The sequence below is a fragment of the Salmo trutta genome, chromosome 11 (assembly GCF_901001165.1).
Source record: "Salmo trutta chromosome 11, fSalTru1.1, whole genome shotgun sequence".
In the NCBI taxonomy this organism is placed as follows: Eukaryota; Metazoa; Chordata; class Actinopteri; order Salmoniformes; family Salmonidae; genus Salmo; species Salmo trutta.
The window spans coordinates 20,236,397-20,252,323 of NC_042967.1; the positions used below are offsets into that span (position 1 = coordinate 20,236,397).

General features: G+C 39.4%; 1 protein-coding gene across 1 annotated transcript; it reads left to right on the forward strand.

The window, feature by feature from the left end:
- The first annotated feature begins 1,861 nt into the window (after positions 1 to 1,861).
- LOC115202418 (C-type lectin domain family 4 member E) lies at positions 1,862 to 12,790 on the forward strand. Its single transcript, XM_029766555.1, has 6 exons — positions 1,862 to 2,241; positions 3,437 to 3,532; positions 8,863 to 8,943; positions 9,064 to 9,206; positions 9,364 to 9,464; positions 12,362 to 12,790. The coding sequence occupies exons 1-6, from the start codon at positions 2,139 to 2,141 to the stop codon at positions 12,519 to 12,521; spliced, it is 684 nt and encodes a 227-aa protein (XP_029622415.1). The 5' UTR covers positions 1,862 to 2,138; the 3' UTR covers positions 12,522 to 12,790.
- Positions 12,791 to 15,927: the final 3,137 nt, after the last annotated feature.

The window sequence follows — 15,927 nt, forward strand, 5'->3', positions numbered from 1 at the left end:
AGCAAGTCATTTACGCAGGCATTTAACCATTCTTTTATCTTTAAAGGATGCAATCTTGGCAACGATTGGGCGTTTATACCTTTGCCCTCTCTGTCCGAAGCGGTGTACATGTTCGAGTTGGATTTTGTCGATACCTTCGCGTGGAATCTGAAGCGCTGTAAGGAGGAACTCTAACTACAGATTCAGGAACTTCTCCTTCTTTCTCTTGTATACCTGTAAGTACCAGATTCTCTCTCATGGATCTAGTCTGTATGTCCAGTAAGACTTCTCTCAGAACGGAGTACTCCTTTTTAAGTTCATTCACTTCGGTTTCAATCTTATTGACTGTCCCTTTTATCTTGTGTGTTTCCTTCACCAATGTCGCAGCTTTTTCATCACTCATCTCGAGGCTTGCCTTCAACTCTTTTATATCCTTACTGACTAATTCAAGTATACCCAGTTTGTCATTTATTGACTTTAACAGATCGTTTTCGACCTTTACCTTTCCCGGTGGTGAAAATGTTAAATCGTCTGTGTCTGTAGAAGAATCACGTTTTCGTTTTGAAATCGGTTCCCCTGTCTTACTCTTCGTCATGTTTGGGTGTTGCTTGTTTTCGTAATATTTGTCGATAAATGTCTCTAGTCTTAAGATTTGTTTAGTGTTATTATCCAGATTGAAGGTTATTACCCACCAGATTGTGTAGTGCTAATATTTAGTCTAACTTGCCGATATTGAATATTACGTTTTTATCTTGAGGTGCTCTACATAACTACGTTCAGTCCGCCATTACCTGTCTCAGTCTCGCCTTCCTATCAATTGTTTAGGACAATGATCCAACACACCTCCAGGCTGTGTAAGGGCTATTTGATCAAGAAGGAGAGTCATGGAGTGCTGCATCAGAGGACCTGGCCTCCACCCAGTTGAGATGGTTTGGGATGAGTTGGACCGCAGAGTGAAGGAAAAGCAGCCAACAAGTGCTCAGCCTATGTGGGAACTCCTTCAAGACTGTTGGAAAAGCATTCCAGGTGAAGCTGGTTGAGAGAATGCCAAGAGTGTGCAAAGTTGTCATCATTGCAAGGGTTGGCTACTTTGAAGAATGTAAAATATATTTTGATTTGTTTAACACTTTTTCGGTAACTACATGATTCCATATGTGTTATTTCATAGTTTTGATATCTTCACTATTATTCTAAAATGTAGAAAATAGTAAAAATAAAGAAAAACCCTTGAATGAGTAGGTGTGTCCAAACTTTTGACTGGTACTGTATATCACGTAATAGCTGTTGTCAATGTTAAGATTTATAGTTCATTATATAGCATTGCATGTAGGCTCTACACAAATATCTCTCTCTCTACCTCTACCTCTCTCATGTTGATGGTTGGATACAGTGCTGAATGGTTAAGTGTTATGTTAAGATTTAGATGAGTGTGTAAACATACTGTGATCTAAAATGTTTAAATTCTGCTAAATGTACTCATTTTTCTAGATTTTTTTTCATGATCGATAATTATCATCAATTGATTTTATAAGCAGATCAAAGGCACAGATTAATAAATAAAGGAACAGTGTCCTCTGAGGTCTACCAGCTTCATGATTGAATGTGATTGGATCTTTATAAAAGTGTGACTTGCAGTTGGACACAGGCAGAGGGCAGAACAGAACTTAGGACACACACACATTCACAAACGTCTGTGAAGTTCCCCTTTAAAACCTCGAAAAAAGAAGCAGACATAGATATCCTACACACACTTCTGAATATTTCCTCACACTGATGTCACACACACAGCATAGACAGGAAAAAAGGCCCCTATATGGCCATCGATAGCCAGTCACGGAGTGCAAGCGAAAGTGACTTTCGTAACAATGTTACGAACAGGCCTTGCGAAATATGACTTTCTGATTGGATTCTATCAACTGCAGTCGACCACAGACAGACATCAGAGAGGTACCAGTGGAGACGCATATCAGAGCAGCTACTCAACTACTAGTCACTGAAGTTAGAATAAATCATATTACCATTAGGAGTCAAAGGTAATTATACAGTAAGTTAATACTGTAAGTAAAAGTAAGTTAGAATCATATATATTACAATACGAGGTCAGACAGACCTAATTGATTGATTGGGGTAATCAATGATATTCGGTACGGTTAGTTAAGATGGCCGACTACATCAACAAACAGGTGATTGAATTAAACAAAGTTAATGAAGAAAACCGGAACAGAGCAACGAGGAGCGTGAAGACTGAGACCCATCTCTCAGGTAAGGACAAATAATTAGCTATTTTTCTCTCTCTCACACTCACGGACGCACGCCCGCCTGTAGGCATAGACGAACCAAACACATGCACGCACGCACACATACACAAATAAAATAACATGAAAGAATAACATACATAGCTTGTATATTTTTGAGTGTTCTGTCTTCTGGGTGGATCAGTTCGTAAGGAGAGTGGGGTTTACAACATGCTGGAGTCACACTAAAATGCATAATTTTTTCCCCTTCAATTACTGGAACTATTTTAATAGGATAAATTCAAAATAGCCTTTTAAAACAACAACAAAGTGGACAGCCTGCCACTGTTTTTGGTTAACAGCTGAGGGGCTGGAGAAATGTAAGCACTCATACACACAGCTCTGTATGCTCAGTGTAAGCTTGTTTTACTCTGGAATTGTAAATTATGGAATTGCACAAACTCTGTATATTTGGGAGATCCTACCAAATTCATATAGAAATGTGAGTTATAGATCTTTCATTCCCATTGAAAGCAAGTCTAAGAAGTGGTAGATCTGTTCTATGTGTTGTTTTTCTCTGCTTCCCTTTCTGAAGTTGCATTTTTACACAATGACTGCTTGTTTTGTCACATAAACACATTCAAATTTTTGCAACCTGGAAATTGCGGAGCGATTTCTGCAAAGTGCATCTTTAAATTATAATTTTGAGCTCATGGATGGTCATTACTTGCATACATAGCTCTGTCTATGCATTTTAGAGTGGTTACATTTCTCCACTCAGTGTGTATTTTGGGTTCTGATGGGGTTACATAGTTAAACTAAGCTCATGAGGCATTTATAAGTTACATTCATGAAGAATGAATGGGTAAATATTATACATTTCAAAGTCCAAAAAATGGATGCAGCAATCAAAGAGAGCCCCTTTAAATCATGCTTCAGCTACATTGTGTAATTTTGGTAATTTCTTCATATAGTAGCTTCCTGTTTATCTGATGTGTGGTGACCACAAGCTTGAGCAAAGTGTTGCTGCCAACCCTAAAACAAATGATGCAATGGAAATGCTTGGTTCTCAGAATCCTAATCATAATCTTTAGTGATATAGGATGATGGTGTTTCTGTGTGTGTGTTTTTCTGTTTCTGAGTGTGTGTGTGTGTGTGTGTGTGTGTGTGTGTGTGTGTGTGTGTGTTTGTGTGTGTGTGTGTGTGTGTGTGTTCCTCTGCAGATGGAAGACAACGACTCTACAGGCTGGCTGCTGTGTCTTTTGGAGTGCTGTGTGTTCTACAAGTCATTCTGAACATCTCCCTAAGGCTGGCTTTCTGTGAGTGAGTCTGTGTCCCAAATGACACACTAGTAGCTCTGTTCTTTTGACAGTGCACTATGCAGGGAATAGAGTGCCATTTGGGACCCTTTTCCATTTTATAACGGACTACATTTGAACAGCGCCGATGGGGCAGATATGTATTTTATCATCACATTGTTCTGTACTTAAAATCAACAATCACAGTTCCTGTAGTTTGTTAATGTTGACACACAAAAATAAACACACCTGTTGTAATTATGCGGTACAACGAAATGTGCGCTCTCTTTACAAGGGTCTATTCATAGACTGTGCATGAGTTTCAAGTTTGAGAACGTTTACAATTTATCCTTCCATTTCTACTGATCCGCGTGTCAGTTATGATTTTCATCAACATGTTTTAGTGGAACATTTTCATTTAAATAGTAACGTATTTGTTTTTCAAAATAATTGTCTCATGGTTAATAATACAAACCGCAATTACATCATTTATTAGACGTTCTTATCCAGAGCGATTTACAGGAGTAATTAGGAGTAAGTCCCTTAGTCAAGGGCACATCGACAGATTGTTCACCTAGTATACCGTCCCAACGTTCTTAACCACTATGCTACCTGCCTCTTCAAACCGGAATTAAAATAGTAAACATCTTAAAGTAGAAATTCCACTAATGGGAGAGCACCAGCCTCTGCCATATGGACACATTTATACACCGTGATTCATTGGCGCCTAAAGAAATGAGTACATACACAAAGAGATATCCTAAGGCAATGTAGCAGTAGGCCAAGAACTTCCATTGTCAAGTAGAACAAATAAAATCAGAAAATGTCCTGATGAAAATGTAGATTCTTTGAATCACATTCATCTCTCTACTTCTCATGTCTGCCTCTCTTTCTACCTTGCTATCACTAGTGAAGTGCAACTTTTTATCAAATCAATTAATTGTATCCAGCCCAATTACTATATATAGGAAGGTCCGTCCCGAAGCTAATGCTAGCGAACTTGCAACCTTTTATCAACTAGCCTATTCCGGTCCTCAGAGTTTTTTGCTCCAGTGAGCTCAGGACAGACACAGCTGTTTTTGATGGAAGGGAGATGTGCTCAGGTATTTTGTGAAATTTCCACTGGATATATGGGATCCTCTGAGCATGACATTTTGCTTTTTCACAGGAGGACTGGTGATTATCAAGGGGGAGAGTGTTGGAAAGATTTTTCAAATACTGTGAGGAACTAACATTCACAATGGATGTAAAGGTGAAGATATAATGACTTACTGTAGAAGCTCAGATAATTAGTGGTATTGAGTTAACACGATCAGAAATCAGACATCCCCAAATGGTTACTTTCCTATATTTGCGCAGCAGGCCAGTTAGACTACTTCTACACATGCTCTGGCTCCCTGGCTCCGTCAACATTAAGAGGACAGAGAAACCAGACACATGCTCTGGCTCCGTCAACATTAAGAGGACAGAGAAACCAGACACATGCTCATTGCCCAAATGGAGCGCTGGACCAACTCGGTCACCAGGCTCTCCTTCAACAGCATCATGTTGGCAGTGAACTCATCAGGGAGGAACAGAAACATACTGACATCATCCTGCATCTGAAAATCTGCAGAGAGAGAGAGAGAAAGAGAGGGAAGGAGAAAAAGATGCAGGGAATAAATAAAATGGAGAAGAGGAGAGATCAGATCAGATCAATTGGAAAATAAGTTAATGAACAATAAAAAGTATTTGAAACGTTTTATACAAATAAACTGTGTCATTACTTGGGGCGGCAGGTAGCCTAGTGGTTAGAGCGTTGGGCCAATAAGCAAAAGGTTGCTGTATCGAATCCCTGATCTGACAAGGTAAAGATCTGTTGTTCTGCCCCTGAACAAGGCATTTAACCCACTGTTCCTAGGCCGTCATTGTAGATAAGAATTTGTTCTTAACTGTCTTGCCTAGTTAAAATACATTTAATAAATACTGTGCAGCCCAGGTCTAAGTCGATGCCCAATTTCACTGGGTAATGGTCCTGTGAAATCATGGCAATGCGGGTGAGTGCCTCCCCATCTAGCTCGAAGTCCTCCATCCCTCTACTTGTTATCTAGCCATACACACTCATAAATACGAGGTGAAAGGTGAAAACTTCAGGAGATGAGATAAGGACTTGAACCCCAGCCCTCTTGGACCTTTGAAGTTGGCAACACCCAGAGTAACAGAGCCAGCTCTTCTTCCCAGGGGCTTTGTCAGGATGTGATCCACCTGCCTGTTTTCAATATTTCCGCAAGGTGACGCCAACTCTCAATTTTTGATTTGGTAAGGCACACCCCTGTCTATATAAGGCCCCACAGTTGACAGTGCATGTCAGAGCAAAAACCAAGCCATGATGTCAAAGGAATTGTCCATAGAGCTCAGAGACAGGATTGTGTCGAGGCACAGATCCTATGCTTTAAAATTGGTCCTCATATTCTTCCGGTAACCAGTGCTTCACTTGGGCAGAAGCTCATCTGAGTACAGGCACCTCAGATGTTCTGCTGCTTGAGATCCTGTTCCTCGTATAGAATATCAGCTCAACAGTATTGTGGAGGTCCTGCACCTAAATATAAACAGTACTGGAACCCAAAATTATTACTTGAGCCTGTTTCAGTCAAAGTCAAGCACTGCCAGTAATGAAAACCATCAATGCTCAAATGTGTTTCTTATTCCAAAAATGTGACAAAAAAAAAAAAAAACTGCTTCCGCCCTCCTTGACTACACAAGCCAAGTGTACAGCGCATTCGAAAAGTATTCAGACGCCTTCACTTTTTCCACATTTTGTTACGTGACAGACTTATTCTAAAACGTATTGAATAATTTTTTCCCCTCATCAATCTACACACAACACCCCCATAATGACAAAGCGAAAACAGGTTTTTAGATTTTTTTGGGCAAATTTATGAAAAATAAACAACAGAAATACCTTATTTGCATAAGTATTCAGACCCTTTGCTATGAGACTTGAAATTGAGCTCAGGTGCATCCTGTCTCCATTCATTATCCTTGAGATTATCCTTGTTTCTACAACTTGATTGGTGTCCACCTGCGGTAATATAATTTGATTGGACATGATTTGGAAAGGCACACCCCGTCTATATAAGGCCCCACAGTTGACAGTGCATGTCAGAGCAAAAACCAAGCCATGAGGTCGAAGGAATTGTCCATACAGCTCCGAGACAGGATTGTGTCGAGGCACAGATCTTGGGAATGGTGCCAAGAAATTTCTGCAGCATTGAAGGACCCCAGGAACACAGTGGTCTCCATCATTCTTCAATGGAGGGACTTTGGAACCACCAAGACTCTTCCTAGAGCTGGCCGCCCGGCCAATCTGAACAATCGGGGGAGAAGGGCCTTGGTCAGGGAGGTGTCCAAGAATCCGATGGTCACTCTGACAGAGCTCCAGAGTTCCTCTGTGGAGATGGGAGAACCTTCCAGAAGGACAACAATCTCTGCAGCACTCTACCAATCAGGCCTTAATGGTAGAGTGGACAGACGGAGGCCACTGCTCAGTAAAAGGCACATGGCAGTCCGCTTGGAGTTCACCAATAGGCACATAAAAACTCTCAGACCATGAGTAACAAGATTCGCTGGTCTGATGAAACCAAAATTGATATTTTGGCCTGAATGCCAAGCATCACGTCTGGAGGAAACCTGGCACCTTCCCTACGCTGATGAATGATGGTGGCAGCATCATGCTGTGGGGATGTTTTTCTGTGGCAGGGACTGGGAGACTAGTCAGGATCGGCAGAAAGATGAATGGAGCAAAGTACAGAGAGATCCTTGATGAAATCCTGCTCCAGACTGGGGAGGAGGTTCACCTTCCAGCAGGACAATGACTGTAAGCATAAAACCAAAACAAAACGTGAGTGGCTTCGGGACAAGTCTCTGAATGTCCTTGAGTGGCCCAGCCAGAGCCCGGACTTAAACCCAATAGAACACCTCTGTAGAGACCTGAAAATAGCTGTGCAGCAATACTCCCCATTCAACCTGACAGAGCTTGACAGGATCTGCAGAAAAGAATGGGAGAAACTCCCCAAATGTGCCAAGAATGTAGCGTCATACACTACAAATCTCAAGGCTGTAATTGCTGCCAAAGGTGCTTCAACAAAGTGCTGAGTAAAGGGTCTGAATACTTATGTAAATGTAAATATTTAAGTTTTTTATTTTTAGTTAAGTTCCAAACATTTCTAAAAACTTGTTTTTGCCTTTGTGGGTTATTGTGTGTAGATTGATGAGGGGAGAAAACAATGTAATCAATTTTAGAGTAAGGCTGTGACATAACAAAATGTGAAAAAAGTCAAGGGGTCTGAATACTTTCCGAATGCGCTGTTTAAGCCTGGGATATCAACCACTCAAAGTTAGTGGGAGTGACTACAGAATTCTATGGGACCTTATTGAGTAAAATATTTGCCATCAGGCTATGTCCACTAGCAAAAACTTTCCCCCTGGTCTTCGATAGTTAATACAGCCACAAAGTCATAATTACAGCCCATTTCCACAACTGCTTTTAAATCTAACCCTAAATCTAAGTTTGATGTGTTGGTCTACCAAACCTTCCAAGCATTTGGGCGGAAGTGTCTGGGAACAAGATTAGATGTAATGTGACTAAAATGACTTAATTTTAGAGTGTGTTTCATCCTTCAGCACAACATGTCACCCTTTATATGTTTATATCATATTCAACATAGTGGGTTATGTCACATTTGACATGGGTGATTATGTCACACAGTTATGACACGTTTATGAACCCTTTATAAAGCATGACATACACTTATAGATGCTTAATAACACGTTTATGTAGTGCTTATGAAGGCATTATGAAGGCTTTATGAACCCTTTGATAAGACCATTGAAGATTAAATTATTGATCTGGCTAACAAGCAGATTTACATCAATCATCAACATCAATGATCAGCTGATCGTCTGTCCTCTTTTACCGACGTCAATCATGTCTTTTGTAACCAGTGGTGTAGTGATATTTGTTTCATTTCTCAATCAAAGTTTGTACCGACAGATGGCACCTTTTGAATATCTTCATAGAATATACATAAAATGCCTCCTCAGATTACAACGGCTGACTATATCCACATTGTCTCAAGAAAATGTTATATTCTTAACACCTTCCTGCACCAAGTCAGGCATACCTCATTTCAAAATAGGGTGTAAACATCAACGTCAATCTTGAATGATAATTCCTCATGTTTTACTGGTGAAATGTCCAGACTGCATTCCAGTCATCTCAATCATTATCATGGGAATATGCATTTAGATCTCATTGAATTACTGTTTTGTGAGTGAATTAACCGGTAGCTATATGGATCAATCCTTTCCAGATAATAGAGGCAATGTGACTAAAGAGAGAGACCAGCTTCAGAAGGAAAGAGATGATCTCATGAGAAAGTTCTCTAATCTGAGTGAGTTTACCTGATAAATGATCATAACATCACATATCTAATATGCAGTAAAATTGTGTTCATATTCTACAATAATAGGTGCAGAATAATAAGATGGAAATTCATGTTTTTGTCTTGTAGAACAAACCTGTCCTGAAGGCTGGCAGAAGTTTGAATCCAGTTGGTACTTCATCTCTACTGAGACTAAAACCTGGAAGGAGAGCAGAGATGACTGTGTGGAGAGAGGAGCAGACCTGGTGATCATAAACAGCAAAATGGAACAGGTGTGTGTGTGTGTGTGTGTGTGTGTGTGTGTGTGTGTGTGAGTGTGTGTGTGGGAGAGAGAGAGAGAATCAAACAGCCCTTGGTCAGTAATGTATCTTCCAGTATTTAACACATGTCTATAGTAGTTGACAATATCAGTATCTTTCTCACCAACAGGAGTTTCTCGTTGGCCTCAATAAGGGAGCTTGGATTGGTCTGACTGACTCTGTTACTGAGGGGACCTGGACATGGGTGGACGACACCCCACTGACCATAAGGTGAGATTTGAGCATCCAGGTGTGATAGAGACCTCTATGCACACTCACTAGACTCTACCCGCACACTCACTAGACTCTACCAACACACTCACTAGACTCTACCCACACACTCACTAGACTCTACCCACACACTCACTAGACTCTACCCACACACTCACTAGACTCTACCCACACACTCACTAGACTCTACCCACACACTCACTAGATTCTATCCACACACTCACTAGATTCTATCCACACACTCACTAGACTCTACCCACACACTCATACATACTATACTGATACTCCAACACACACACACAAAACACACACGCATATTGACGCCAACACACACAAGTGTGTGTGTGTGTGTGTGGTCTTGTACAACTAACCTTGTGGGGACACACAATTCAGTCCCATTCAAAATCCTTTTTCCCCTAACCACTAACCCATACTCTTACCCTAAACCAAACCCTAACCCCAGCTCCTAACCCTTAAATGAATTCTAATCCTAACACTAATTTTAACCTTAACCTTAAACCCCTTAGAAATAGCATTTGACCTCGTGGGGACGAACAAAATGTCCCCAGTTGGTAAACACGTCCACGCACACACACACACACACACACACACACACACACACACACACTTCACATGCACTGCTGCTACTCTGTTAATTATCTATCCTGATTGCCTAGTTAAAACCCCTACCTACATCAGAAAGTATTCATACCTCTTGACTTTTTCCACATTTTGTTATGTTACAGCCTGAATTTAAAATTGATTAAATTGAGATATTTTTTGTCACTGTCCTACACACAATACCCCATAATATAAAAGTGGAATTATGTGTTTCGAAATGTTTGTGGATGAATTTAAAATGAAAAGCTGAAATGTCTTGAGTCAATAAGTATTCAACCCTTTTGTTATAGCAACCCTAAATAAGCTCAGGAGTCAAACTTTGCTTAACAACTGGCATAAGTTGCATGGACTCTGTGTGCAATAATAGTGTTTAACATGTTTTCCAATGCCGCGCAAAGAAGGACACCTATTGGTAGATGGGTAAAAACAAAAAAGCCGACATTGAATATCCCTTTGAGCATGGTGAAGTTAATAATTACACTTTTGAATGGTGTACCAATACACCCAGTCACTATAAAGATACAGGCATCTTTCCTAACTCAGTTGCTGGAGAGGAAGGAAACCACTCACGGATTATAACATGAGGTCAGTGAGGACTTTAAAACAGTTACAGAGTTGAATGGCTGTGATAGGAGAAAACTGAGGAATTCTGTTTGCAACAAGGCACTAGAGCAAAAAAAATGCTCAAACGGTTTGGACGCAACAGACAGAAGTTGGGACATCAGGGTTACCAACTTCAGATGAGTCCCATGACAGTTGGGAGGGTCGTAGAGCAAAATAGAGAAAACCATGGTGTTCGTGAGAGTCTCGCCTTTCCAGAGAGTGGCTTGTACAGACAGTTTGTATTGAGACAGCTGCATTTCAGGATGTATCATGGTCTGGCAAACACCACTGTAGCTCTGCCACCTTCCCATGCAAAAAAAACATATCTCTAGCTTAAATTGACTTAGACTGACGCACAGGTGTGTCAATGGACTCTTAAGGATTTAAGGATAGAATGGAGCTAAGCACAGGCAAAATCCTAGAGGAAAACCTGTTTTCCACCATACATTGGCATATGAAATCACCTTTCAGCAAGACAATAACCTAAAACACAATGCCAAACCTGCACTGGAGTTCATAACCAAGAAGGCAGTGAATGTTAAATTGTTTGGAGTTTTGATTTAAATCTCCTTGAAAATGTATGGCAAGACCTAAAAATGGTTGTCTAGCAAAGATCAGCAATGAAATTTGACAGAGCTTGAATAATTGTTTCTAAGAATAATGGACAAATGTTGCACAATCCAGGTGTGGAAAGCTCTTTAAAAAATTACCCAAAAAGACCAATGGTGATTCTAAGACTTACTGACTCAGGGGGTTGAATACTTTTTATTTATTTTATTTATTTCACCTTTATTTAACCAGGTAGGCAAGTTGAGAACAAGTTCTCATTTACAATTGCGACCTGGCCAAGATAAAGCAAAGCAGTTCGACAACATACAAAAACACAGAGTTACACATGGAGTAAAACAACATACAATCAATGATGCAGTAGAAAAAAAATAAGACTATATACAATGTGAGCAAATGATGTGAGATAAGGGAGGTAAAGGCAAAAAAAAGGCCATGGTGGCAAAGTAAATAAAGCATAGCAAGTAAAACACTGGAATGGTAGATTTGTAGTTTGAAGAAAGTTCAAAGTTAAAATATAAATAATATGGTGCAAAGGAGCAAAATAAAATAAATAAATACAGTAGGGGAAGAGGTAGTAGTTTGGGCTAAATTATAGATGGGCTATGTACAGGTGCAGTGATCTGGGAGCTGCTCTGATAGCTGGTGCTTAAAGCTAGTGAGGGAGATAAGTGTTTCCAGTTTCAGAGATTGACACAAATGTTCGAAGAAATGTTAGTATTTTATGTAGATTGTCAAAAAATTACAATTATGTCAATATTAATCCCACTTTGTAACATAACAACATTTGAAAAAGTCAAGCGGTGTGAATATTTTCAGTATAAACTCAATTACCTAAACTACATACCTCGTACCCCTGGGAGTGCCACATTGACTTGGCACTGGTAATCGTATATAGACACATCATTTTTTATTTGTTTTGATACTATTTTCATTTTTTTGTTAAGCACATTTTTTATTAATTTCTTAATTACTTTTTAACTCTGCATTGTTGGGAAAGGACCCATAACTAAGCATTTCACGGTAAAGTCTACACCTGTTGTATTCGGCGCATGTGACCAATGAAAATATTTATTCATTATTTCTCTGTCTTGTTTACCCTGTAGTTACTGGCACTTACAGCAGCCTGATAATGGTCGTGACGACCCAACAAATGGGGAGGAGGACTGTGTTGAGCTGAACACAGAAACATGGCCTCCTGCAAAGGCATGGAATGACCAGTCATGTTCTGACAATCGTCACTGGATCTGTGAGAAAGTGGTTTAACAACACCATGACTTCAGAGGAGACTGGTGGCAGGACGAGCACACATACAGCACCCTACAGTGCACACTTCATTCTCTCTTTCTAAGACACATCAACACACTGTAGGTACTGTACTGTGGGGCAAAACAACCTGATAATGTGGTGTATCAGGATATACTGTAACTAGGACTGTGCTGAGTGTCATGATCATTGTTAGAAATGGACCAAGACGCAGCGTGCGTAGAGTTCCACATGTTTTAATAAATTAAACTCACCAAAAACAATACAGACCAAAACGAAACGTGCCGCTAATGTAGTGCTCACAACCAACTAGACATAGACAAGATCCCACAACCACAGTGGGGAAAAGGCTGCCTAAATATGATCCCCAATCAGAGACAATGATAGACAGCTGCCTCTGATTGGGAACCATACCCGGCCAACATAGAAATGAAAAAACTAGACTACCCACCCTAGTCACACCCTGACCTAACCAAAATAGAGAATAAAAAGGATATCTAAGGTCAGGGCGTGACACTGAGGTTAAAATGGGGTATTCTAAGCCTGTATATAAATATTCTGACATGTCATTTACCTCTCAACATAACTGGATTTGTGAAGAGTTATACAGTAGCTCATTATATAGTAGTGCTACAGTGCTAATGCATCTCTCTCTAGTTAAACAGTGTGTAGACATACTGTCATCTGTAAAATGCTTTCATTCATTGTTTTAAATAGAAACACGTTATGTGATTTGCCATAGGCTTGTGCTTTTTTCATAATCAATTATTAGCATAAACCACTGTAGTAAGAAGATGAACTAAGGCTCAGATTAAGTAAGAAAGGAACCTAGCAGGTTTACCAGCTTCCTGATTGAATGTGATTGGATTGTTAAAACAATGTGACTTGGAGTTGGACACAGACAGAAGGCAGAACAGTACTGAGAGGATACATGCTGCACGCAGGCAGACACACACACACACAACACACACACAGACACACACACAGACACACGTGTGAAGTTCCCGTTTTCTGATAAAGATGCAGACAGATGTCCCACACACACACACACCTCTGAATAACTCTTCACACTGATGTCACACACAGACAGCATTTAAAAAGGCCATCGGTGGCATAGAGAGAGTACGAGCCATAATGTGAACTCCATTTGAAGGCTGGGGAAGCCACAAACAGGCCTGTCAAAGTGATAGGATGAAAGGCTGCACTTGTCATTACTTGTTTTCATGAAGCTATCATGTTATATCACTCTGTTTAGAATATCCTGTCATGTTTACCTACCTGATTGAAGGCGATTGGATACTTTAAAAATGATATCAACTGTAGTGGACAACAGACAGAGATCAGAGAGGTACCTGGTGGAGATGCACATCAGAGCAACTACTCAACAACTAGTCACTGAAGTTAGAATTATACAGTAGATATTACCATTAGGAGTCAGTTAGAAAGGTAATCATACAGTAGATATTACCATTATGAGTCAGTTAGAAAGGTAATCATACAGTAGATATTACCATTAGGAGTCAGTTAGAAAGGTAATCATACAGTAGATATTACCATTAGGAGTCAGTTAGAAAGGTAATCATACAGTAGATATTACTATTAGGAGTCAGTTAGAAAGGTAATCATACAGTAGATATTACCATTAGGAGTCAGTTAGAAAGGTAATCATACAGTAGATATTACCATTAGGAGTCAGTTAGAAAGGTAATCATACAGTAGATATTACCATTAGGAGTCAGTTAGAAAGGTAATCATACTGTTAGATATTACCATTAGGAGTCAGTTAGAAAGGTAATCATACAGTAGGTATTACCATTAGGAGTCAGTTAGAAAGGTAATCATACAGTAGATATTACCATTAGGAGTCAGTTAGAAAGGTAGTCATACAGTAGATATTACCATTAGGAGTCAGTTAGAAAGGTAGTCATACAGTAGATATTACCATTAGGAGTCAGTTAGAAAGGTAATCATACAGTAGATATTACCATTAGGACTCAGTTAGAAAGGTAATCATACAGTAGATATTTCCATTAGGAGTCAGTTAGAAAGGTAGTCATACAGTAGATATTACCATTAGGAGTCAGTTAGAAAGGTAGTCATACAGTAGATATTACCATTAGGAGTCAGTTAGAAAGGTAATCATACAGTAGATATTACCATTAGGACTCAGTTAGAAAGGTAATCATACAGTAGATATTACCATTAGGAGTCAGTTAGAAAGGTAATCATACAGTAGATATTACCATTAGGAGTCAGTTAGAAAGGGAATCATACAGCAAGATAATACTGTAAGTAAAAGTAAGTTAGAATCATATATATTACAATACGAGGTCAGACAGACCTAATTGATTGATTGGGGTAATCAATGATATTCGGTACGATTAGTTAAGATGGCCGACTACATCAACAAACAGGTGATTGAATTAAACAAAGTTAATGAAGAAAACCAGAACAGAGCAACGAGGAGCGTGAAGACTGAGACCCATCTCTGAGGTACAAAGAATTATCTCAAATTCATAGACAGAGCTACAGTATGTATGCAAGGACCGACCATCCACGAGATCTAAATGATAGTTTTAACTATTTGAGGCTACACAGTGTTTGTTTACAATTCCATGGTAGATCAAGCTTATATTTTGAGTCCTGATGGGGTTAGACTGTTAAACTAAAGTCATGAGGCAATTCTAAATTACATTCTTCAAGAATCCTTCGGGAAATATTATTATTTTAAAAGTTAAATAAAATGTGACAAAACAATCCCTTACTGCCCCTTTAAATCATGCTATTGCTATATTGTGTAATTTCTTTATACAGTAGCTTCCTGTTTATCAGATTTAAGATGACCGCAAGCTTGAGCAAACTGTTGCTGCCAACTCTCGATGGGGGAAAACCAACAGTGCAATGGAAATGTTTGGCTCTCAGAATTCTAATCATAATCATCATATCACTCAATACCAATTTTCAATCTTAAGATGTACAGTTCATTATGTAGCATTTCTTGTAGGCTGTACACACATCTCTCTCTTTCCCTCTATCTCTTTTTATTAGCAACATGTCATGTGACCTCCCATGCTTCTGCTAAGTTTATTTATTTTATTTATTTTTGTCCTATGAGTTTTTCCAGCTTCCTGATTGAATGTGAGTCACGGAGTGTGAATCATAATGTCACTTCCTTATGAACAATGTCACAAATAGGCCTTGCGAAATATGACGTCTTGCTTGAAAGTGATTGGATACTTAAAACGTTCTTTCAATTGCAGTCAATGACAGACAGACAAGACAGACAACAATGGAGAGCCATATCAGAGCAACTACTCAACTACTTGTCATTGAAGTTAGAATCATACAGCAGATATTACCATTAGGAGTCAGATAGAAAGGTAATCATACAGTATATATTACCATT